At 40.9% G+C, this 26,542-nt stretch overlaps 2 protein-coding genes and 1 long non-coding RNA gene across 3 annotated transcripts; all 3 read right to left on the bottom strand.

The window, feature by feature from the left end:
* Nucleotides 1-6: 6 nt before the first annotated feature.
* Nucleotides 7-7,225, bottom strand: LOC121906577. The gene is made up of 3 exons (XM_042425498.1): nucleotides 6,578-7,225; nucleotides 5,819-6,055; nucleotides 7-5,639 (listed from the first exon to the last, which is right to left on the bottom strand). Exons 1-3 carry the CDS (start codon nucleotides 7,223-7,225, stop codon nucleotides 984-986), a joined length of 5,541 nt encoding a protein of 1,846 aa, XP_042281432.1. The 3' UTR covers nucleotides 7-983.
* A 2,729-nt stretch (nucleotides 7,226-9,954) lies between these two features.
* LOC121906603 lies at nucleotides 9,955-16,413 on the bottom strand. Its single transcript, XM_042425532.1, has one exon. It carries the CDS (start codon nucleotides 15,697-15,699, stop codon nucleotides 10,768-10,770), a length of 4,932 nt encoding a protein of 1,643 aa, XP_042281466.1. The 5' UTR covers nucleotides 15,700-16,413; the 3' UTR covers nucleotides 9,955-10,767.
* A 3,650-nt stretch (nucleotides 16,414-20,063) lies between these two features.
* On the bottom strand, nucleotides 20,064-21,623 carry LOC121906626. Its single transcript, XR_006098694.1, has 2 exons — nucleotides 21,239-21,623; nucleotides 20,064-20,135 (listed from the first exon to the last, which is right to left on the bottom strand). It is a non-coding gene; the product is annotated as an uncharacterized LOC121906626 (long non-coding RNA).
* Nucleotides 21,624-26,542: the final 4,919 nt, after the last annotated feature.

Raw genomic sequence — 26,542 nt, 5'->3', positions numbered from 1 at the left:
ATATATGTATAAAATATAATATACAGCACAAAAATTATATTACCCAAAACACACATTTACTTTACTGACATTACTACAATCACTCCTATTTTAACACATACACCACAGTTACACTCATCCTACACTGATATAACGTACACAGAACCTTTCTGCAACATTAGCGTAACACTCCTTTGCACTTGCACTTAACCTCTTAACAAAATGGCGCGACTCTGCCTTGTTAACGAGCGACCGGAAGTGAAACTGGTTTGAATATAGCATCTCTATTTACCATTAACTCGCGACTGACTGGCTTATACCCTAAAACAATCTTTTAAACACATTTTCATATGTTACCACATGCAAAGGTCTGTAACTTTCACTGACAAAATAGTAGAAAACCGAAATTCACGGAGGTAACTATTATCAATGTCGGCGCCCACGAAACATACAGCAACAAAAATACGCTCTAAATACATCTCTAAACCATGTCACAACTTCACAGAACGATTTCCAATGCATTTACATTAGTTATTAAACAAAGCTAATCATAGAAAAGCAAGTTTTAACATACCTGTGGATTAATAAGGGAGAGGGCCAAAGTTAGCGTCTTGCTCTAGCCGATGCTCATTTAATATTGAGCTGCGCATGAGCAGAGCAGATACGAGTGACCTCCTTCAGGTATCCACAGTGGCATTAGAGCGCTGCCTACTGACATCTTTGAGTATTGACCTGATGTCAAAACTGTATAAACAGAGTTAGATTAGTTCAAATAATTAACAAAAAATTAAGGGGTGTCTGTTTACATACAAAACTTAACATGTGGCATTTCCAACCCATTACACTCTCCCCTGCTTTAAGAGATGTCTCCGGACATCTAGAACCAAACTAACACAAGTTAGGTGTAGTTGTCAAGAGTTTAGAAAGTCTAATAGTCAGTATACAGTCTGCTGTATTTGTACAGGTGAATGTATGTTTAAGTCACGGAGTACATTTTCACAAGTCTAACATGTCCATACTGAGGTAGGGTAGTAGCAAGGTTCAGGAACAGCTGGATAAAATGACATGGGATAGGGGACACAAGCAAACATCAGGTTTGCTCCTGCCCTCCAGGGCTGATATGAAGGCTGCCCAAGGTGGTCATATGTGAGCATTTCTCGAGGCTTCATTGCTCGAGTTGACCTCCTCACAGGTGGCACTTCCTCTCCTGAGGGCTCGGGGACATGTTCACTATAGTCCTGATGCTCCTCTGAACCTGCCTCCTCCCCAGTCTCATCCGTTGCATGTTCCTCCTGTAGTTCCTCAGCCAGTGTCGGTCGGGCAGCAGCCGGTGTTGGTGGGGACACTGAATCTGGGACTGCAACAGGGTCAGGTTCATGTCGCTGCTGGTTCTGAACTGTCTCTGTTACTTTTTCAACTGGCCGGAACTCAGGAGCTACAGCACCGAGTTGACTGTGTGGTTCAGACTGAGGCATTGGGTGTCTGACTCTCCTCCTCTCATACACAGGTATAGTCCTTAGGCAGTATGTGTATTCCTCCTCTTCCTCAGAATGTTCTGACTCTTGTTCTACTGTTTCTCTGTTATTTGTGTGTGTCTCTCCTCGTTTTTGTCTTTTTCTGGGTGTGCACTGAGTCTGTTGGTCTGGGTCCAAGGGCAAATCGTTAACAAGTAGCAGAAGGTTTCGATGCAGGACACGGAGAGTTCGGTCTCCAGTTTCTGGCTGAACTCTGTACACAGGTCCATCTCCTAGCTTTTCAACAACACGATGAATCCTCTTTTCCCAGTATGAGCGAAGTTTGCCTGGACCACCCCTCTCTGACAGATTTCTGACAAGCACCCGATCTCCAGGCTGCAGCACAATGCCTTTAACACGCTGGTCGTACTGTTTCTTCCCCTTAGCTGAGCTTTTTTCACTGTTATCAGAGGCAATTTTGTATGCCTCCTGCATGCGAGAAGCCCATTTCTGTGCATACTCTTGTCTGGTCTGAGGTGTTTGTTCAGATTTCAAGTCGAAAAGCAAATCAACAGGCAAACGTGGTGCTCTGCCATACAGGAGAAAGAATGGCGAGTAGCCTGTACTCTCATGCCTCGTACAGTTGTACGCATGGACTATGTGGGGTAGATGGTCCTTCCACTCAGTTTTCTTTTCCTCGTGCAAAGTACGCAGCATCTGTAGGAGGGTTCTGTTCAGACGCTCAACGGGATTCCCCTGTGGGTGATAGGGGGTGGTTCGAGAGTGGGCAATTCCGGACAGTTGTTGGAGTCTCTGGAAAAGGCTGTTCTCAAACTCACGGCCCTGGTCATGATGTAGCTTTTCAGGGTACCCAAAGCGTGGAATAAAGTCTGAGAAGATCTTTTCGGCTGCTGTTCTGCCTGACTTGTTTTTGGTTGGGTATGCTTGTGCAAAACGAGTAAAGTGGTCTACTAGGACTAAAATGTACTCATAGCCACCTTTACTTGGTTCAAGATGGAGGTAGTCAACAGAGATGAGCTCGAAAGGGGCGCTTGTTGTTATTGAGCCCATTGGTGCTCTCTCTGGGATACAAGGCTGCTTCTGCTTAAGACACTGACACTGGCGAATGACGTAGTCTTCAATTTCGCGTTGCATGAAGGGCCAATAAAATCTTTCTCTCGCTAAATGAATGACTTTGTCTGCGCCGACATGCCCCATATCATCATGCAGGTGTTTCAGCACAGTCGACTTAAGCTTACTGGGGAGTACCAACTGTTTCCTTTGTCCTGCCTGCCTGTACAATATTCCCTTGTCAAGCGTGAGTCTGTTCCATTCGTGTATTAGTCTGCGTGTCTCTCGTCCCATTTGCCTCTTGTCTTTGTCATTAGGATTCCACCCTCTTTTTTTTAGGTTTATCACCTCACAGATAGGAACATCTCCCCTTTGAGCTGCCCTTACACTTTCTGGGGTGATAACTGGAATGCCTTCATGAGGGGTTTCATCGGCACCAGGGCGCATCTGCAACGCAGCCACCCATGGCACATCACTGTCTCTCATTGCTCTGTCCCCCTGCCAGATGGCAGAAATAACATCTGGGGGCATTATTTCAGTGTACTCTTTCAGGTGTTCATGGAGTTGGACTGGATATCGTGAGAGGGTGTCAGCGTCTGTGTTTGACTTTCCTGGCCGATATCTGATGGTGAAATGGAAATCGGCTAGCTCGCCCACCCAGCGATGCCCGACTGCATTCAACTTGGCTGTGCTCAGAACATAAGTGAGGGGATTATTATCTGTGTACACAGTGAAGGTGGGTGCATAATAGAGGTAATCTCTAAATTTGTCGCAGATCGCCCACTTCAGTGCAAGGAACTCCAGCTTGCCAGAATGGAGATGATAATTCTTCTCGGCAGGTGTGAGTGATCTGGAGCCAGAAGCAATGACACGGAGTTTGTTTCCCTGCTGCTGATAGAGCACTGCACCCAGACCCTCATTTGATGCGTCAGTGTGAAGGACGAAGGGCGACTCAAAATCTGGGTAGGCCAAGATGGGTGGACTGGTTAGCATGTCAACAAGGCGCGACACCACTGCACTGTGTTCTGGTGTCCACTGGACAGGTGCCTTGGATGGGAGCTGGCCATTGCTGGGCTTAGTCTTTCTTGTTCTAGCTGAGGTGACTCCCTGCCTAAACTCACTTGGACTTTCTATGAGCTTAAACAGGGGCCTGGCTATCCTTGAAAAGTCCTGTATGAAGGTTCTATAATAGCCTAAAAACCCAAGGAGAGCTCTGACCTCACCAACATTCTTTGGCTCCCTATCCTTCAGATGGTAGACTGCTTCAAGATCTTTAGGGTCTATCCGGACACCTTCACTGGTCACTAGACGCCCTACATACCTGACCTGCCTTTTGAATAGTTCACATTTTTTTGGACGTAGTTTAACACCATGCTCCCGCAGCCGGTGGAGCACCTTCCTCAGGTCGTCAACGTGGTCATGAAAGGTCTTGGAAAAGCAGAGCACGTCATCCAAGTATGGAGAGCAGCACTCGTCCCTTAAACCATCAAGGACTCCCTCCATGCACCTTTGAAAAGCGGCTGGGGCGTTGGTAAGGCCAAATGGGAGGCGGATCCACTCGTACAGACCCCAGGGCGTACTAAAGGCTGTCAGGTGTCTAGAGCTCTCGTCGACGAAGCCCTGGTGGTAAGCACTGCCCTGGTCGAGTATCGAGAACCACGAGTAGCCCCCGAGGTTGTCCAGCAAATCTTGGATGCGTGGAAGAGGGTGGCGATCGGGGATGGTTTTGAGGTTCAAGCCCCGAAAGTCAACACACAAACGTAAGCTCTTGTCTTTTTTTCTGACGCAGACCACTGGTGACGAGTAGGGAGAGGCAGACTTCATGATCCAGCCGTGGTCGAGCAGGTTCTGGACATATTCCTTAACCTCTTTGTACAAGGGTTTGGGAACTGAGTTGTATGATGTCTGGACTGGTGTTTCATCCTTTAGGTGGATTTTCAGTTTCAGGCTTGGGATGCAACCAATGTCAGAATCGTCCTTGGCAAAAACATCTGACTCTGCGTACAACATATCTCTGACTATCTTTTGCTCACTCTCTTCCAGGTGGGACACATCAACAGGTGGGTGCCATCTCTGTTTTGTCATGTCTGCTGTCTTGTGTCTATCATTTGACTGTTTTTGCCTATCTGTGTTTGGCTGAACTGAACATGTGTTTACAGTGGGAGGGAAAACTGGCTCAGAGTTACCTGTGGACAAATTAACTGGTCTCACCTCAGTAACTTCCTCCAATGTGCCTAACACTGTTCTCTTTGTGAGATAGATATCATGTTTTGTTGGGTTTTGAATGGGGATTTTAACAACTTTAGAAGACCCACTTGGAACATCTACTAAAGCTGGAAACAGCTCTAATCCCTCAGGACAGGTACTCGCTAGATCAGGTTGAAAAAGCATTGTCCCACCCCTTGGCCATTCCCTGACTCTGCACTTCACCTCACAAATCTGCCCTGCAGGAATAGTTACACCTCTCTTGCCTGTTCTCACACTACTCTCAAAGGTGGTTTCATCAGGGGTCAAAATCTGGAGAGCAGAAACTAGCGCTTCCACTGCACTGTTACTGATACTTAAAGCCTCTTTTAATAAAGCAGAAATATCAACTTCACCTCTCTGTTCTTGGTTTGCTTTAATGATCTCACCTATGACATTGCTACCTAAAAGGGGACAATTAAGACTGTCTTGGCTGACTAATAGTGGCACTTGGATGGTGACACATCCATGGTTCTCACTACAGACCTGGAGTTCCACATCTGCCCATCCGTCGAAGGGAACATCTGTGCCATTAGCTGCAGCAATGTCCAAAGGCTGGTCAAGGAGGAGGGTTTCGAGTGGCTGGATCTGGATGTTGGGGAGTGCTTTTTCCATCCATGCTCTCTCTACCATAGTCACTTGAGCCCCTGAATCGAGCAACATTTGAAGAGGAACTTTGTTGATAGCACAGGACACCATACAACGCTTTCCTATGAGCTGTGCTATTCGCTTTCTTGGTGGTGGTTGACATGGTGTGTTTGCTTTTACAGGGCTGACTGCCTTAGACTGATGGGATGCTTTAGGTTGGCTGGCTTGTGCTGGTGGCTCCTCAGCTGTCACGGTCACTGGTTGCCCCTCACCAGTGACCTCATTCCGTTTCCCGATAGTTTCCTTTGGAGACAGCCAATGGCGCGGTGTCCAGCTTGGCCACAAACAAAGCAGTGAGGGCAGCTCACTTTGCTTTGCTGTACACAGTCATTGCATCCGCCCCTGTTATCAGTTGTTGGCGCCTGAGGACAAGCTGTGGTGGAGCAGGGACCCCCAGGTGTCACACTGTCAGCAGGCTTTACCATCTGTGCCAGATGTTTGGTCAGTGAGGACACTTGTGCAGTCAGTTCTTGAATAGCAGCACGGTTAGCCTGTAGCTGAGTGTCAACTTTATCTTGCTTAGCTGAGTCACTACAGTCAAGCTGAGCTGTGCTCACTGTCACTGGTCGGGTTTTGCTTACTGTGCCAAGTCGTTTAAGTCTTTCAGCTTCCTCGCTCGTAGACTTAGTGATCTGGTCTAACAGGAAGTCATCACTAACCTGCAAGTCGGTGAGAAGTGGCTTGAGGTCATGTCTGACATGGTTGTTTTTTTCATTTAAGCCCTGGTAAAGAGTGTGGAGAAAAGTGCCCTGAACGAGCCTTTTGTCATAGCTAAACTCAGCACCAGGCTGTTGTGACTAAAACAGAACACGCTGTTTTAACCCCATTATCCTGTACAGAAACTGCTGTGGATTCTCTTTGTCTTGTTGCTTGGCATTACTTAGCTCTTGGAAAAGTTCAGTACTGTTTTTGTCCCTGATGTGTGCGCGGAGAAACCGCTTTAGCTCATCAACAGTTAAATCATCTTTATTAGCCAACATTTCTCTAAATGTACCAGGTTTTGTTATCTTAATCACTGTACGAATTATCTCTGACTCAGTAAAACCTTCATGCAAACCTTCATCAATTTGTTTACAAAGGCTACTGTATGACATATCAGAACCCACATCAGAAATTTGGCCACCATGTAGCTTAAATTCTCTGCGCGGAAGCAGAGCTGCAACATCATTAAACCTCAGTACCTGATCTCCCATGCTGGAAGATAGACTCACCCTACCAGGAGGAGCACCACCAAAACCTGTTGTGGGTGACTTGGCTAATGCTGGAGTGGTAAGGTCTCTTGCTAACATAACATTGCCTCTTCCGGCAGGTGATGGAAATGTGTGGAGATCTCTGTTCTCTGTAGAGGGGTTAGTGTGTGCGTCTCTGTTCCGTGGTGAGGGTGGCAGTGAATGAATGTCTCTGTCCATGTGCAATGAATGTCTGGGTATGTCTGTAGTAGGGGTAGCTGGAGGTGTGGTTGGCTGGCTGGGTTCACGATGGGGTGGAATGGAGCACCCCTGTTGAATGGTTGTTGAACCTTCATTCTCAGGAGGCGCCGTCTGGGCAACCCGAACCGCTTCACTTTGCATGGCCACCAGGTCACTCAACATATCGTCAAGGTGGAGGAGCTGGGCCATACCTCCATCCTCCAGGGCTCCCAACTTCTCACTCTTGATGTAGTCAACAATCAGATCAAACAGTTCTGGTTCACTCGGCTCATCAACGCGATCAGTCATGCTGCCATCATTAATCGAATCTGCAACTTGCAGCAGCTGACTCACACTCAAATCACAAAGTCTCTTCTGGATCTTGTAGACTAGCGCCCGCCGTGGGTTGACAGTGGCCATGATGACGTTGTACAGGTGACCTCTACTCTCTGGATGACGCACAGGATTGCAGCCTTCCCTGAAGCTTTGGGACACAGGTTCACGTTGTCACAGCACTCACTTCACCAGGCAGCACCAATCCCGGACGAGCCCCCAATTGTTACCGGCGCCAGACCTAGGGGAAATCTGGACCGGCAGCAAAGGTTACACAGGCAAGGGTGCACTGTGTAGCCGATAAAAACATGGTCTGTGGACTGTGGATTAATAAGGGAGAGAGCCAAAGTTAGCGTCTTGCTCTAGCCGATGCTCATTTAATATTGACACAACAGTATAAAACTGTACATATTTCTCAGTTACGTCAGTTTCCTGAAATCTACAGCTACAAGGTTCATATTTCACATTCACACAAAACATGTTACAGAAATAAAATAAATGTTGAAACCAAATTCACAATAAACAATATAAAACATTTTGTCTAAAGAAAATAACTTCACAGGAATTCAATAATAAGAATAGGCTTAACTACAATATAATGTAATATATGGATAAAATATAATCTAAGATATATATATGTATAAAATATAATATACAGCACAAAAATTATATTACCCAAAACACACATTTACTTTACTGACATTACTACAATCACTCCTATTTTAACACATACACCACAGTTACACTCATCCTACACTGATATAACGTACACAGAACCTTTCTGCAACATTAGCGTAACACTCCTTTGCACTTGCACTTAACTTCTTAACAAAATGGCGCGACTCTGCCTTGTTAACGAGCGACCGGAAGTGAAACTGGTTTGAATATAGCATCTCTATTTACCATTAACTCGCGACTGACTGGCTTATACCCTAAAACAATCTTTTAAACACATTTTCATATGTTACCACATGCAAAGGTCTGTAACTTTCACTGACAAAATAGTAGAAAACCGAAATTCACGGAGGTAACTATTATCAATGTCGGCGCCCACGAAACATACAGCAACAAAAATACGCTCTAAATACATCTCTAAACCATGTCACAACTTCACAGAACGATTTCCAATGCATTTACATTAGTTATTAAACAAAGCTAATCATAGAAAAGCAAGTTTTAACATACCTGTGGATTAATAAGGGAGAGGGCCAAAGTTAGCGTCTTGCTCTAGCCGATGCTCATTTAATATTGAGCTGCGCATGAGCAGAGCAGATACGAGTGACCTCCTTCAGGTATCCACAGTGGCATTAGAGCGCTGCCTACTGACATCTTTGAGTATTGACCTGATGTCAAAACTGTATAAACAGAGTTAGATTAGTTCAAATAATTAACAAAAAATTAAGGGGTGTCTGTTTACATACAAAACTTAACATGTTTCCATTTTCATTTCCAACCCATTACACTATCTTGAAGCAGCAGAAATCGACTTCGTTATTGAGCAACAAAACCTGGTCAGAGGTCGATGGTGCAGTATTTCACTGTTATTTTTAAGGCGCATTATCAAGACAGTAATATGCCTACATAGGCAGGTGAACAACACGCATACACACACAGACACACAGCAGCGCCCAAACATGCAAAGATCACAGAAAGGATTATATTGTGAAAGAATATTATTGTGTACATTAACATATTTTAAAAAAATACATGTCATAATGTTTAGTGCTAATATTTATCAGAATTAATTAATTGCAGTAATGACGGACGAAATTGTCTAATTATTTGACCATATCTTGGCAATACACGGAGGTATTTAAACAAACCTGTCAGGTTGACGGTGTGTGTCAGACCCAGCAAACGGATTTCAACAACGGATCAGACATGGATTTCCTGCTCATCAATACATGAGGACATGAGGAACACATGGGGAAATAAATTAAGTGAAAACAACAATTAATCTTAAGAAGGAAAGAATGGTGCACAGCTCTTAGCTGCTGCCAGCAGCAGGATCAGCACCTGGGAGAGCTGATCAAGTCCTGACAACTGTGTATGATGATTTTCTATATGATTAAAATTAATGTTTTAATTTTTGGACAATATTTAACAAATAATCTTTAACATTTGAGATTACAGTGATCAGGTTTCCATACTTTCAGCAATTAAAACCTTGTAGGGAGGCAGGGTCCAGGAGCAGGTGTGATCGTAATGGATTGTGCGCTTTCACACAATGAATGCACGTTACTTATCGCTGATTATAAAAAAAAAAAAAAAAGCTCATAGAAAGACTGCGTGCTCTTACTTTGAAATGCGGAAATGACGTCGTCAGCAGGCGATCACGCGCTATCCGAAAATGGCTGAGTGATACGTGTGGATTTTCATTCAGACCAGCGGAAAATTTGTTTCAAAACTCTGTGTGTGTAAAAAGCAAATTCACACATGTAAAACTGAGATCCACAAATTTTTTTTCGATTCACAAATAAAAACTGAGCTCACAAATGCCTGTTGAAAAGTTGTAAATGTTAGGAAGATATTCACTAAGGCTTTTCATGAATTTACAAATTAATTTAATGTATTCACAAATTTTTTTATTTGTTGAATTTGTTTGTGTATTTGCAAATCCGTTTTATATTTGCAAAACATTTGTGAGTTTACAAATCTTTTTTTGCATTTCTGGAAGGTGTTTATATTTACAGATTACACATTTACACACAGATTGGCGATCTGTTCACACAAATCATTATGAAACAAATCTATCTCCATACGCCTGGCGTTGCGGCCATTCTTCTGCTGTTAAACTAGCCAAAGTGAATTTGGACACACCCTAAATGCACTTGTACCATGCGCTTCAGACCGTGCGCTTAGATCGTTAAAATAGGGTCCTGAGTGTTTTTGCATAGATTTAATGATATTTTTTTCACTTGACTTAAAGCAAACAATGACCACTTAAAGTAACTTACAATCACATTTTAATGCGTTATAACAGTGATAATTGAGACATTATAATCATTTTATAATGCATTACAACTATGAGAATTATAATACACTATGATCACTATGAAAAAAAAAGGTCAGTGAGTGATCAGCAATTAAGTATTACGATACTTGGCCTTATAAGTCATTATAGAATACATCATAATGTGTTATGATTATTACAGCATTATGAATATTTATGAGTGCTTAGAACTATAATTATACAGTGCTATAAGCAGATTACACTGCATTACAAGTATGTTAAAAATGTATTATAATCATGGGCGTCATATCAAGTGTTACCACATTTTGAATTGTAACATGCTAAATTTACTGTAGCGTGTTACAAAAGTCACATTTAGCATGTTAGCATGATATTATTGGTTAGAATGCTAACATGCTAAATGTTGACAGTGTTAGGAATTTCCTGATGACAAAAATTATTTTAAAATGTTTGAAGATGAGTAAATACAAGAACGAATCCACATCCCCTAATTGTTTTAAGTATATAACAAAACAATTACCAATAAATAATAAAAAAGGTGCCATATCCATTATACATTACATATACAATTTTCAAAAAATGCATCTATGTGTTGGCATTAATCTTCTTTACTGATTCTTCAATCTTCCTTTTTTTTTTCTTTTTTTCTTGCCGTTTAGGTCTCGGCTTCTTGGAGCAGACATATCTTTGTTATTGGTCTTTCCAAGATGCTGCTCTTTGTCTGAAGTCGAACTGTGCGCACAAGTCCTTGTGCATCTGGTTTAGTTTCCAGTATTCTGCCCATTAGCCATGAGCCTCGTGGTGCAGTAGAATCAACCACCACAACAATGTCACCTGGAGCAAAGCTTCTTTTCACCTTTGACCACCGTTGTCGTTCTTGGATAAGAGGTAAGTATTCCTGTGTCCACCGTTTCCAAAAGAGATCTGCCATGTATTGCACTTGTCTCCATCTGCGTTTGATGTACAAGTCTTCTTTTACAAAGAGTCCAGGTGGTAGTATTGGCTTAGACTTCAACAGAAGAAGATGGTTTGGTGTGAGTGCTTCCAGATCCATTGGATCATTAGCAGAGATTGCAGATTCCAAGTGAGGTTTTGGCCATTCTCTGTCTGGCTTACAGAGAAAATCTGGTCCCTGGATCCATCTTTTGCAGCTCAAGAAGCGGTCTGCTGTTAGTCCTCTTGAGGCTTCATCTGCAGGATTTTCCTTTGTGTTAACATATCTCCATTGTGATACATCAGTAGCATCCCTTATAAAAGAGGTCCTGTTTGCTACAAATGTTTGGAAGCGTTTGGTTTCGTTGTTGATGTATTTAAGCACCGTTGTGCTATCGGTCCAGAAGATGGATTTGTCCAGTTGAAGCTGTAATTCCTTTCGCAGCATTGTGTCAACTTTGACAGCTAGGACTGCAGCTGTGAGCTCCATTCGGGGAGTCGTTATTTGTTTCAATGGTGCCACTCTGGATTTTCCTATTATGAATGCAACATGCGCTTCTCTGTTATAGTTTTCCAGTCTTATATATGAGGCAGTACCATAGCCACTTTCACTGGCATCTGAAAAGTGGTGTAGCTGTGCAAATCTGATTTGACCAAAGCTTGTGGGCTTCATGCACCGGTCTACTTTAAACTCTGCCATCTTGTTAAGGTCTGCTAGCCATCCTGTCCACCGATGCAAGAAGGTTTGGGGTATGTTTTCATCCCATCCAAGTTTTTTCTTACAGAGCTCCTGCATAATCAGTTTGGCTGGCAGAGTAAATGGTGCTACAAATCCTAAAGGATCGTATATAGAGCCGACTACGGACAAGATGCCACGTCTGGTGTATGGTCGTTCCTGTGCAGCAATTTTGAACTTGAAGACATCTGTTTCAACACACCAGTGCAATCCCAGGGCTCTTTCCATTGGCAGATTGTCTTTGTCCAAGTCCAACTCCTTAGTCTCTTTGGTTCGGTTTTCTTGGGGAATGGATGCCAATACAACACGGCTGTTGCTGATCCACTTTGACAGCATGAATCCTCCCATTTTGCAGAGAGCAGTCAGGTCTCTTACCATTTGAACTGCTTCCTGTTCCGAAGGCAGGGATTTCAAACAATCATCTACATAGAAGTTGTTCTTTACTGTGTTTGTTACCTCTGATGGAAAGTGACCTTTGTTGTCATCAGCAGTCTTCCTTAATGCAAAGTTTGCACAACTTGGTGACGACACGGCTCCAAAGAGATGTACTTTCATCCGGTATTCAACAAGATCTTGCTGCACATCACCATCGGGCCACCACAGGAATCGCAGATAGTCAACATGCTTTTCTGATACTCTGACTTGATGAAACATTGCTTTGATGTCAGCCATCAAAGCAACCGGCTCTTGTCTGAATCTGATGAGAACTCCAATGAGTGAGTTGGTAAGGTCTGGACCCTGCAGCAATTGGCAGTTAAGTGATGTTCCTTTAAAGACTGCACCACAGTCAAACACTACCCTTAAGGTTCCTTTCTTTGAGTGATACACTCCGTGATGTGGGATGTACCAGAGTTCTCCATCGCTTCGATTCAGCTGGTCGACTGGTACCACTTCAGCATAACCATTGACAATCATTTCTGTGAGGAAAGATTTATATTCATCATGAAATTTCTTATTCTTGGCAAACTTGCGTTTCAGGCTCTGGATGCGCTGCACTGCAATGCAACGGTTATTTGGCATGCTGGGCTTTTCTTGTGTGAAAGGTAAGTCTAGGCAGTAGTGTCCATCTGTCACTTTTGCTGAGCGATTCACAATGTCCAAGAATTTTACATCTTCCCTAGACATTTCCTCTGTTTCCTTGCTGGTTCCTTCACTGAAGTCATGATTGTACTGTTTGACCAGTAGCTCCTCCAAGTTTACAATGGATATTCGATTGACAGCAGCAGCAGGGCAGCCATTTTCATCCCTTATGCTTTTGTCTCCTCTCAGGGGACCATAGATGACCCACCCCAGTAGGGTCCTCACAGCATATGGTCCATCCCCTTGGCTGTTGACCAGCTCCCAAGGTTCCAATACCTTTGAAGCATTTGTCCCGATGAGTAGGTCAATGCCAGAGTCTATTTCATGAATCATGATATCCTTCAAGTAAGGCCATTGTGTCAGATCTTCTTGTCTGGGAATGTTGAGCTGGGAAACAGGCATGGTTTTATGTGTGAACACATCAGATATTTGAATGAAATAGTCTTTGTCCAGACTAGATATTTCCAAACCTGAGATATGATGACTGGTCACAGGCTTCACTTGGTTCATGGTACGTAAAAGAATATTGGTCCTTTGCCCTGTTATGTTCAGCCTTCTCATCAAGCTTTCTGTGCAAAAGGTAGATGTACTTCCATGATCCAAAAATGCATATGTTTGCAACACTGTGTCCCCCTTTTGGCTCTTTACTTGTACTGGTACAATGGAAAAGGTACAGTTTTCATCACCGGCCCCAATATGCCCACATGTATGAGGTGAGAGAACAGCATTACTCCCAGTTGCTTTTTCACTCTGTTCTGTATGTTCTGTTTTTTTTCCTTTGTCCTTTTGTTCAATGTGAAGTATTTCAGGATGATTTTGGTTGCACACATCACAAGTCAAACGACTCTTGCAGTCTTTGCTCATGTGTCCTATTTTTAAACATCCAAAACAGACTCCCTTCTCCTTTAAGAAGTCTATTTTTTCTCTGTGCATCTTCTTCCTGATCTGTGGACACCGCCCCAATGTGTGACCACTCTTGTTGCAGAACAAACAAGAACTTTGAAAATTGGTAGTAGGTACATTTCCTTTCATTCCATTTGTTGTCAAATTTTCTTGTACTGATGTTTTTACAGGTGTTACAGCTGTTGCAAAACTGCTTCCTCTAGGTCTTGACTTTTCTCTTGTTTTAGTAGAGCTTTTGACAGTTGCAGCTGGCTTAGCATCCTGAATGTTTCCAAAAAGTGGATCTGATAGTATTTTCACTTGTCTCTCTATGAAGTCTACCAGGTCAGGAAATCTAGCTCGGTGTCCACGCTGCTCCTGTAACTGACATGCTCTACTTCTCCACTTGTCTCTGAGCCTGTAAGGCAGTTTCAGAAGGATGGTCTTCATACTGGAAGCAACATTCATTTCCTCCATATAGGTGAGATGTTCCATTGCAGTGCAACAACCTCTAAGGAACAGTGAGAATGCTTGCAATGCTTCCACATCCTCTGATTTGATCACTGACCAGGCAAATGCTTTGTCCATATATGCAGTGGCAATCTTATGTTCATTACCAAAATGTTCTTTGAGCAGATCTTTTGCTCTTTGATAGCCCTGGGCTGGGGGCAGATGTTGACAGCTGCGGACTAAGTCTTTTGGAAGCCCTCTTGTATATTGCTCTAGGAAATGCAAGCAGTCACTGTAGTCATCACACTTTTTTTCCACTCCTCTCTCAAATGCCCTGCGGAAAACTTCGTACTGTAAAGGATCACCATCATAAACAGGAATGACTCTTGGTGGTAAAGTAGAAGAGAGACTTTGTTGAGCCAGGAGAGCAGTGATGTCATTTTGCCTCTGTATTAGGTTACACATATCACCTTGATTGCCATCATTCAATACAGGGGGTGTAGTGCGAACATGCCCCTGCATATGACTCTGTACATTTTGCCTTTGAGGAGAATATTGTATTAGATGGGTTGTATCATGAGGTCGAACAGATGGTCCGTGAGCTGTTTCTTTTGGTCTAACAACCTGTTGCTGGGAAGAAGAGTCAGTTTCTATCAACACATTCTGTCTTTGCTGCACTTGATCTGGTAGATATTCATTTGTGTGTGGATTTAATTTAGCTGATGTTTCATTTTGAGCAGTTCCTTTTCTCAAATAAGAGTTCATCCCATCAGAAACTCTAGAGCTGCTTCTTGATCCCAAGGCCTCAAGTATGTTGATTTTTGCATTGGTTGCTGCCAGTTCAGTTTCTAGTTCCAGTTGCTCTTTCTTTCTTTTCAATTGTTCTTCTTGTGCCTCAAGCTCATGTTTTTTCTTCAGGGCAGCAACACGTTCCATGAGAGCAGCCTTTTCTGCCTGAGCTTTAATGCAAGCAGAGGATGTTGAAGATGCACGTGATGAAGAACTGGATTTGTGCTTTGATTTAGGTTTTGAGGCATTTGAAACACTGTCATCAGGTCCAATGTCATCTGAATTTACTACACTTTGTAGTATGACACTTTCAGCAACGGAGTGTGCAATTTGCTGTCCAGCCTCAGGTAACCACACCTTTACATTTTGTATACACCCTTTAAAGATTTCCATTTTTCGTTGAAACCACTGATTTTGCTTTTCAAGTTCATCTTCAGGCAGTGGTAAATTCACCAGTGATTCATGGTTTTCCTTGGCTTCATCACAGAGCTTGATTAATTGAAACAAATTAGATTGTACTTCTCTTGCATTTTCCTTTAATTTCATGAGCTCTTTCAGCATTTCCATCAACTTGTTAGCTTGTTTACATTTTCTGTTTCGTGTCTTTTGACAATTTGCAATGAACAATTCCAAGCCTTTGGCAGTGTGTTTGATAACCCTTTTTTCCTTTTCAACATCGTCATCTTGTGACTGAGCATCAGACTTAACAACAGACATATTTGTTCACTGTCTCTTTAAGACTTGTTGACGAAAGCCGTATGCTGCCGGCACAATGTTTCAAACAGCTGATCGATGTGCGATCGTAGCTTTCAGTCTTCAGTCCACCAACTCCATTATAATAGCCGTCTTCCAATACGGCTTCGCATATAGCTTCTCCAATAAAGCTTAATGCTTGCATGTACTCACTCAGTTTGCGGTTTTCAATCACCGTCAGGTAAGCGCAGGTGACGAAGATGTCCACCTGGTTTGGAAATGGCGGCGTCCTCTTTGTTGTTCCGCGTGACAATGCTCAGTCCGTCCGAATGACTCACGAGCTCCAATTTCACTCGAAGAGCGAGTTCTTACTTAGGTGTAATGGCAATTTTCATTTTTTGATGTCCTTTCTTTTCCTGTTTTTCCGGTTTACCATTACTACACAGGTAGGTTAAGTTAGGAGTGATCTTACGCAGATTCAAGAACAGATTTTCCAGTCCGTTGGCTGCCGTTTAGTTTGTTGTTTTAGTCTTTGTACATGACATGAACATACCGGGTTTCTATCCTGCCAGCTGTAGTGTGCGTCTGTTCCCGATCTGTGAAGAACTGTATGTGCCCCACCTGCCTGTGCCTTCCGTTTCCTGTCACCTATGCCCCTAAATATACAACCCTGTGCATCTCATGACCGCCACCCAGTGTCCAAAATAATACTGCAAGTTATAACTAAACAAATGACATGCCAACGGACTGGAAAATCTGTTCTTGAATCTGCGTAAGATCACTCCTAACTTAACCTACCTGTGTAGTAATGGTAAACCGGAAAAACAGGAAAAGAAAGGACATCAAAAAATGAAAATTGCCATTACAATCACTATGAAAAAAAAAGGTCAGTGAGTGATCAGCAATTATGAAGTATTATGATACTTAGCCTTATAAGTCATTATAGAATACATCATAATGTGTTATGATTATTGTTATAAAGCATTATGAATATTTATGAGTGCTTTGAACTATAATTATACAGTGCTATAAGCAGATTACACTGCATTACAAGTATGTTTATAATGTATTATAATCATGGGCGCCATATCAAGTGTTACCACATTTTGCATTGTAACATGCTAAACTTACTGTAGCGTGTTACAAAAGTCACATTTAGCATGTTAGCATGATATTATTGGTCAGAATGCTAACATGCTAAATGTTGACGGTGTTTGGAATTTCCTGATGACAAAAAATATTTTAAAATGTTTGAAGATGAGTAAATACAAGAACGAATCCACAAAGTTTTTTTTACAGTTACAATCAACAAGTTTGTTGTAACTTGTTGATTGAAGATCATTTGTATAATTAATAGGACAGATTCCCACATCATCTTCTATTTTCAGCATAGTGTTCTCTGTAGGTGTTCTTCTACAATGTGTGTGCAGTACTGTATAGCCACAGATGTCACTCACTGTGTACAGACAAACTCTGAAGCTTTTCCATCTCTTTAGTTATTTCAGTGAGGTTGGCAAGCAGCAGGTCTCTCTCTTCAGACACGGAAGAAAGGTTGTTATTACTGTCCTGGAGACGCTCAGTCAGGTTGTTTATGACAACAGAATCTGAAATAAACCAAAAGACATGTCACATTTATGTATATTTAGTCACATATCTCAAATACCATTTTAAAAGTTTTAAAATGAACATTTTCAGTAATTACAGCTTCCAGTATCATTTTAAAGCAAATAGCTGTCAGGAGTGGCGGAGCAGGTGGACCCAAATGCAGGACAAAACAGCCAGACCGAACTGAAAGAAGTCTCTTTAATACAGCAGAACAAAACCAGACTGAACAGAGCAGAACTTTACAGAACAAAGGATCCAACAAGACTGAACTGAAACACAGGACTGAAATACTAACTGAAATAATGAGGAGATGAGGTGCAGGTGGGCAGATGGGCAGAGAAACTCGAGTGAGGGGACTGAGGAGATGAAACAGAAGAACGTAAAAGAAGCTGATAGGCTGGGAAAATTCTGGGAAAAGGGCAGGACTAATGAAGATGATGCAGGCAGGTGAGGAGGGAAGAGTGGAGGGAAAAGCAGGCTGAGAATACAGGAGGAAACACACTGGGCAAACTCAAGCTGGTAGCTCCCATGGATGTATAAAGAGAACTGGATACAGGAAGAGTGCTGGGCTTTGAAGTAAATTTGACATAGTGGCCAAACCGGGTAATTGCAACATCACATGATGCATACTGGCCCAAAAAGATTTTTTCCATTGACTAACATTGTGAGAGAGATGTTTGTAAATCAGTGGATACATTTTTTGAGCGTCACAACCCCTGTGAAATGACTGGTTTCATTATCATAATTTGATCCGTTCGGTCCAATCACATTTTGAAAGTCTAGAAGAGCTGCACGATTGAATTATTTTATCCCCATTCAAGTTAGCCAGAGGGCTAAACCAGAAGTAGCCGGCCTGGTATATATATATATACATATATAATATATAGCCAATTATATATATATATTCAAAAAAGTACAGTATGCATATTTCTGAATAAAATAAATAATAAATAATCTGCTGGCCTAATTTTTAAAAGTACATATTTGTGAAAACTTTATATAGTATTTGTGAGTCACATAAAAGCTTGTTATCTTTTATCTTCATAATTTTCCTTGACATAGTGGTTTAACATCTAATTGCCAATTAATGGAAAGTAGAATTGAAAAGGCAGTTTTATTGTTCCCAGTATTTCTTTTGCATGTGAAAACAGCTGCATCTAAATAAAAAGAACTAAATGTAAATAATAATAATAATAATAATAAAAAACAAGATAATACAATCTACAGTATAGTAATGATGTTTTTAATTTTAGTTTTATTTATATGCGTTACAGTAGGATTTGTAACTGCAAATGTGGATAGTGTGTGGGTGATTGTGATTTTAAGCCAAACGGTGCATCATGTTGACCATCTTATTTTCAATATCCAGAAATTCAACGTAAAGCCCTTATGTGTAGACTTTTATGCAGATATAGTATATTTCAAATGATGGCATACGCTGCTTTTTGTACAAACATTAGACAGTCTGATGAAAATCATCCTGGGTAAGAGTATGAGTTGAGGTTATCTCCTAGAAAACACTGCATCATGTCAGGGAGAGTCCTGCTTTTAAATTGGACAAAAAGGGTGAATGTGAATGTGATTAGCCACGACTGTCACCAACCTCTGAAACCAACCATAACTATAATGTACATGATAGTTTATGATAATGGGTTCTTTCTACTCCCTCTGGCCATGAAAATACCAAGGTGAGTCAGCCTTGACTGCATTACCTTTTTCATGAAAATTGAGTCCTGCCTGCCTTGACCCACTCTGTCTTGACAAATTCCGAAGCCTCTGCTTTTTAGTCATTTCAATGAGGCAGGGCTTGACATTAACCTCCTGAGGCACTTGTCCATCAGACAAGTAAATTTACCTTTCAGTTGCACAAAAGTCACTTGTCAAGGTAAAAATGGCTATAATTTACTTTTTTCATTTTGTTTGCAAATGCAGAACGCAGAATTCAGATGAACAAACAGTTGACAGCAAACAGTGTCAACATATGAATAATTCAATTTATGAATTTTATTGAAGCCATTACTTCCCTCCTTGAAATGAAACAAGTGCACAAAAATTAGGTAAATAAACATCAACAATATTTATTTACCTAATTTTTAAATATTACCAATATTTATTTACAACAAATAAATAAATGGAGGCTTTATGGATGGATAGATGGACCGATCAGTCTTGATCTTAAAAACAAATCTGGATTCTCACACGGTGTATATGGTCCTGAATACAGATCAGTTTTTGAAATATAACAAAATAACAAAACTGACTTATGAAGAATTAATTTGCTCAAACCTAAAGACAACAGTTTGACTGATAGATGAATCAGTCTGATGAACAATGAATCAGCATTTTGTTGACTAATAACTGAAACTATCTGTTAGTTTTAGTGCTGTGTTTACAACAGTTACTGAGGTCAACAACCTTTTAACGGCTTAGGAAAACATCATGTTAATAGAGCTGTTGTGTGGTGTTAGTAACGTTACCTGTATTAAAGATCTGTGAGTCCTTTTATAGCAGGGTTTAATCTTGTACTTTGACTTTTGTTTGTTAGGATGTCCTTTAGTTTGGATAACAGATTGTGTTTTTAAAAATATTTACCAGAACAGTCATTCATCTAGACCTTACTAGTTTTTTCTGCCTCCTGCTTTGAATGTGTTCATGTCTCTCCATCACCTGATGCCTGGGCTGCTTTTATGTGTTTCTCTTTCCTCCTTAAACTTTTTCTTTACATCTTGAAACAGTTGCACCTTCTTCCTTCTTGAATCAGTTCTTAACTTTCTCCTTGTTTCTCTTTCAACACCTTTAACTTTACATCCTGCTTCCTCACTTCTGTCTCCTCTCTCCTGATTCCTTCACTCACTCTGGAAATATAAAAAACTTCCTTTTAAAAATCTGACAGAGCATGAAGCACAACTTTAACTATTATTATTTGATGCCGCACATGTTAATGTCATATATGATCTTCTGAACTCTGATTCATTCGTCTGTCTCATGAAAGCGGCTCCAGTCTGCCTGCTAGCTTCAACGCGGAGGGTTTGTTTGTTTTGAACACCTGCGTAGCAGGAGCTCATGGTGCTTTGTTGGTCAATGTTAACAGTAACAAGCTGCAGTAGGAAGCCAGTCTGAGCTAACAGTTGTAAAGTCATTAAAGTTTGCGTAAACGCTATTTCTGAATTTGAGAGGTGGCTAAACGGCATTTACGTGCATTTAGCTGCTAGTATACGTTACATTTGTTTTTATTTGTTTCTTTCGGGAGGTGCAGGGGATAAGGCAATGGTAGTGAAAACACTGCACATAACGTGAAGACACGTTTTTTAAATGACTTTAACTTGTCCAGTGGAGCAACTAAATTTCTCTTCCACTCAACCCACTTGTCCCGGACAAGCCTGTCGAAACAGCAAATACCTTATAAATTCATATCATGTAATATTACACAATATCAACACAAGTCAAATTGTTTCCTAATTTTGCCCCATGACGACAGCTGACGCTCATGATTTTAAATCAGTCTATTAAATATCTCTCTCTCTATCTCTGGTGCAACTCTGACACACAGTAGGTCATTTTCTATTATCACCACAGTACTATGGAGCATTCATTCATTCATTAGTTTACCAAAAACATTTGTACAATGATGAAACAATGACAAAATACAAATTGTACAATCACTAAATTCACATCTTGGAGAGAAAAGAATTGTTACTTCTCTCTAAGATGTGAATTTTTGTTAAAATATTTGAAAAAAAGTCACATTCCTCAGGAAAATCTTTTTATCTCATCTATTTAAAAATGTGTATATTGTAGTCAATGTTGTATTTTTATGACACTTTAACAAATTTAAACAGTAATTAAGACCAACGCAAACCAGAACAAAGTCAGGACATCATCTTTCAGAGTAGAATAATCAGCTCCTATAATCATGAGTTCAGTCTGACTTAAACTTCTGAATGTTAACCAGACTCACAGTAGACGCCGAGGCCGATGAGTCCAGCCAGCAGGAAAACACTCAGCAGCCCCAGAAAGACAAGAAGAGCTCCATGAAATCTCCTCTCTGAAGTCTTTGGACCTGAACAGAGAAAAGACCAGTGAATCCAATCAATCATACAATTAAAACATACTATTCACAGCTCAGTCTGTCAGCCTCTCTGTCTGACTGAATATTCTTACTTGTCTGAATTGTTGAGTGTTTGGTATCAATATATTTCATGTCTTCAGCATTGACATAGATTTCTTCCATTGTTGAAAAGCAACTACGGTATTTTCTAAAAGGACAGCTGTGTAGCACTGGCTGCTGTACATGTACTGTAGAAGATGACACTGTCTCTCTGTCACAGTTTTTGGCTGGACCAGCCACAGACCAGCCCTATATAACCACGACTGAGGGAGTGAGTGAGTGAGTGAGTGAGTGCATTATGAAGTTACACCACTGGTTGGCCGACTGAGTGTTGGAGTTTCCTCATTGGCTGATGATGGAATCAGAGGACAGCAGTAGCGTGATGCAGAGTGACTGTGTTTCCTGTTCTGAGTTCTGATGCTCTCAGCTCCGATGTTCAATACAGTGAAGTCGGCTAAACTCCTTTTTAAACAGACACGTACCAACGTCTCTGCGTCTCCTCCTCTACCGTCCAGTGTGAGTGACTCTCCAGCTGACAGTGCTGTCAGCAGCCGGCAGGAGAGACAGTGCTAATACCAGGACACAAACTTTTTATCGCACTGATGTTTTCGCATCACAAACGATGAACAACAGCATTAAAACACGAGTCTTGCAGGTAAAACATGAGACTCGTAACTGTTATTATATGGTGGGTGTATTATATGAGGAAGTCTTTTAAAAACAAGCTAATCTACAAAGTACAACAACATGGTCAGTCAAGATAAAAACGTTTCATACAGTAAGAACAGTTATAATTATTACAACAATACATTAACATTAGAAAGCTATATGCAGTGCAATAAACTACTGTATAATACCCAATGAAACAAATAAATCATGCAAACATAGCCTGTTAATATTTGCAAAAATGGGGTTGACATCAGGACATTGTAATGGAGACAGACATTGATATGACAAACAACAGTCTAATTTGTGGTGACATGACTCGTCAGCACCTCATCTTGACTCCTTATATCAACTTGTCATCTTCAGCCACAGACACAACAGGAACTTTGTTCAGATCACTATCTGCACAAACACAGACACATGTCTGTCAACCGCGAGGCCAAAACTTTCCACACACTGAGGGAAAGATCGCTGCAGATGTTTTAAATGAACCACTTCCTTTTTAATGTTACATTATATGGTTATGTCATGGGAAATCTTCACATGGGCCAATAAATCTTCAGGTCACCCACAACTTAGCATTAAACTCAAAACTTACAAGGGAAAGACTCAAAAAATACACTTGAAACTGGCAGAGTTCAATGTGAAAAGGTTTACTGTGCATACAGAGCAACACAAAGCAAACAGGGGCCTTTATCCCAGGATAAAGAAAAGCTAATGTAAAATCATAAAACATCATATTATATACCTTTCACAACCCCTCCTAATGTGGAGCTTATTTTCTAGACTCCACCTCATTTTCAACCATATTCAAAACTATTCTTCCATTATTGCTGAGTTCATTAGTGACCTTGACACTTTGGTAATGATCCAAGCATGATTCATCTTAGAAACAACAGTGTCTCAGACTTCTCTTAAATTTATCAGTTGCACCTGGCTCAGAGATAATAATGTCTCAACATCTTCCACATTTCTCAAAATAAAAACGGCTTGGTGGCCTTCAATCACCTCACACAGACAACCAAACTATTATATTACTAATTAACCTTCTAATTAACTTCCCTCTTATTGACATAAATGTTGTCTTTGTATATTCACTGGCACATCCGTTTGTTCAAGGGAAGGCAGCCTCTGCCACACTTATATTTTATTCTATGATGATATATCAAAAATAATAATACAAGAATATTATACAGATATGTTTGATGCTTTCTTTTCCAGCATGTTCATTTACCCATTAAAGTATGTCTTAGTGGTTCTAGGTGAGTGTATTTTCACATTTTTGTGTTTTGTGTGCTGATAATCAGAAGAAATACTGTGAGATAAAGGTATGGAGGAGGAATCTATTTCATACAGTCACTTCAGTAAAGATTTCTTCCAGGGCTTGAGATGTGGGAGTACTGTTCCAGGACATTTTGTTGTAATGTGGTTGCTGTTTTCTGCACTTGCTGCCCCACCTGTTGAATGTCCTCTGCATTTGAATTTGGGCTTTAGATCAAACCACAAGTTCAGACCTGCCAACCCTGGAAGAATTTTTTGAGTACCACTTCCGTGACCAGATGCAAATCACTGCTGTTCGTACAGTGAATTATTGTACATAAGTTGCACACATACACATAACATGTGTACATCATTTGTATACATGCAGCAGTCAAACAGACAAAAATGTGAGGGATGCACTGATATGAAAATTTTTGGTACCAATAACAGATTGTTTACAAAAATATGTTGAGAAGCTACTGCTGTTAGTTGGTCATTTATGCCTGTTTGTCTATTTGTCTTTCACCTGCCTAAACACAGCTTACTAAGGAACACAATTTCACTCAGGCTATACACTAACCTCCCACTACTGCTGCATTTATATAGTTTATATTGTTTACACCTCCACAAAAATCAAACTTTAAGCCAATTTGAAAATATGATTTTCAGCTAATTTGAAAAGATGATGACAATGTAGCTGTAAAACCCAAACCAGCCTAAACAGACTATTTTGTGGCTACGATGAAATAAATATTTTAGAGCTGGTTAATACAACAGTTCTCATTATAGGAAGGCTATTACTTAATGGTATGATGACCTAATATGATATGATACAGGCTGAATATGAACATAGCTGTTGAAACTGTAGAAGTCATCACATCCCTCCTTACATATTGTACTTAATTTGCAGTGAGGGGGTGTTTCCTTGGCAAAGTTATAGACTACAGTGCCAACACACACACACCTAGCTGGCCACAGGCCCATTCTGCCTTTTACACACTCGTACACACACACACACACGCCTCCTGGTAACTTTCTAGGTAACGTTAACGTTATTTTTGTGGCACATTAACTCACTTTTTTCCATCGTGCCACTGTTCCTCACATTACGGTTACGGGTTTGGCTGCAACAACAATAATTATGAATACACACTATCATGTTTTACAATCTGCGACACATGGACAATATATTCTAACCTTACTTTGCCGCCTTAAATGCCTGGTGAACAAGTGAGAAAGCTTGCAAATTACGTCAAGTTATTAACGTTAAACATTAACTTAACACAATTCACAATTTCAACTTTCCACACCCACCCCAGTCCGTCTACGTTTACAAAGGAGTTAAAAGTAGAGTCCTCACTTGAGGAAATAACTAGCTGGAGTGAGAAGGGGGATCGAGAGGTATAAAATCAGTGTCATGCTGCTGTTAATTTGCAGTCTCTTGAAATGACTTTACACATTTGTCAATCATGTCCATGACCATCCCATGGATGTATAAAGATAACTCCCTGCGCGTTCTATCTTCTATCAGATCTGTGATGAGCACAGTTGGTTATTAGCAATATTTAATAATTATAAGAGATAATTATTATTTATAAAATTAATAAAATTATTAATTTGAATTAATAATTATGGGGCACCACCCGCAAACCAGGACCAATAACCAAACAATAAAAGGTAGTCTCATAATAGAGTCCACCTAGAATGTTAATATCGGAGGGATATCAATATTCACAGGTGAACAAAGGTGACGGTTTGCAGAAAAATGTGATGAATTAGGGATAAAGTCATTTCAAATATCCACAGCAGCCGTGCGTAATGATCAGCTGTTGGAGAGCCTGTGCGTAATTCTCACTGAGGTCTGATGAGCGGAACGGACACAACTGTTGACGTACAAACGGAGGTTTAAAGACCTTTATATCCATTTTTGGCTCACTGTGACAGCAAATGAGGCTCGTTCATGTGATTCCACAGTGTGTGACATTAAAAAAACAGAACCAGGTGTATTCTGTTTTTTTAATGTGTTTTTTTTAAGGTGTATCTGCGTCTTTATAAGTCTGGCAGATAATAATGTATGTGCATATTTCTGTCACATAATGCCACGTTGTGAAGTGAACTAAAAGTTAATACATACGTTTTCATGAACACACTTATGTTTATCCGTCAGAGATCATAAATACAAAGTGTAACAAAACACCGTACAGCTGATGCTGCTGTGCCACACGTCATATTTGATTTGACAACGCCGCTAGCTTCGCAACGCCCGCTGCATCCGTGGAGTTATTATAGGAAATAAAAGCCAATAAATAACACCTCCATGGCTGCATCCCATGGTTTGCAGCCATGGAGGTACAAACCATGGGATAATGGTGTCCCACTGTCCCGGCTTCATGTTCTCCACGTTTGCTCTGCAATGATGTGACATTCACGGACAAATTATTCGAAAACATCTTTTGGGTGAATGGAATGTACTGAATCATTTGCGGAAAGAGATTTATTCCTCAAAACATTTTACTCCATAGTAAATGCCTTGCACAATAAACATTATAAAGATGTTTCTTTATGATGCCATTTGTTTCACATGTTCTATGACGACGTTTACAACAACAAAAGCACAGCGGGTAATGAACAACAAGTAGTCGCCTTTTTTGCGCCTGCTATCCTAGCCTGCGCCTGCTAACCTTTTTTTGTGTAATACCTGATGCGGCCCAGCCTCACCCAGACTCTGCCTCCAGCGACCCCCAGGTAATTTGAATTTGAGACCCCTGATCTACATTGTGTCATAAAGCCCAATATTACATTCTACGATTAAGTCCACATGCAGCTGGTCTATAGACACAAAAGACAGTTCTGGGGAACCTTAATGCTTGGAGGTGGAGGTTGTGATGGATGGTAGGTGTACAAATGGTCCTGTCTAACAGTCAACGTTGGTTACTTTGAACCATGAAGACAATCCTTCCTCAACTCCAACCAAGTAGTTTTAGTTAAGTAAACAAAAGAACAGCTGTCTCTCATGTCAAAGCCACATGGTTTGCTGACCCATCCGTCCACCTGAACTCTTCCTCAAGTCACTTGTACAAACAACCAGTGCTTTTATTTTTCTGGTGAAGACAGTCTCAGATCTCATTCAGTAGATTGTCTAGATTGAGATACAGGATGTTCTGTTTCATTGTTAGAGTTGTTTTCTTCACTTAGTGCCTGTTGAATACAGCATGAGAGTGTGGTGAA

This window comes from Thunnus maccoyii, chromosome 11 (assembly GCF_910596095.1).
Source record: "Thunnus maccoyii chromosome 11, fThuMac1.1, whole genome shotgun sequence".
Lineage (NCBI taxonomy): Eukaryota > Metazoa > Chordata > Actinopteri > Scombriformes > Scombridae > Thunnus > Thunnus maccoyii.
The sequence above is the reverse complement of the archived record's forward strand: the minus strand, read 5'-3'. Positions and strand labels throughout refer to the sequence as shown.

What these genes read in the sequence shown, in the direction of transcription:
- LOC121906577 (XM_042425498.1), bottom strand. Translation starts at nt 7,225, where the DNA reads ATGGCCACTGTCAACCCACGGCGGGCGCTAGTCTACAAGATCCAGAAG. An exon ending in CTTCCAGCATGGGAGATCAG is followed by an intron (nt 6,056 to 6,577) that starts GTACTGAGGTTT and finishes ACCGACTTGCAG; the next exon opens with GTTAGTGATGACTTCCTGTT. An exon ending in CCAAACATCTGGCACAGATG is followed by an intron (nt 5,640 to 5,818) that starts GTAAAGCCTGCT and finishes CTGTCTCCAAAG; the next exon opens with GAAACTATCGGGAAACGGAA.
- LOC121906603 (XM_042425532.1), bottom strand. Translation starts at nt 15,699, where the DNA reads ATGTCTGTTGTTAAGTCTGATGCTCAGTCACAAGATGACGATGTTGAA.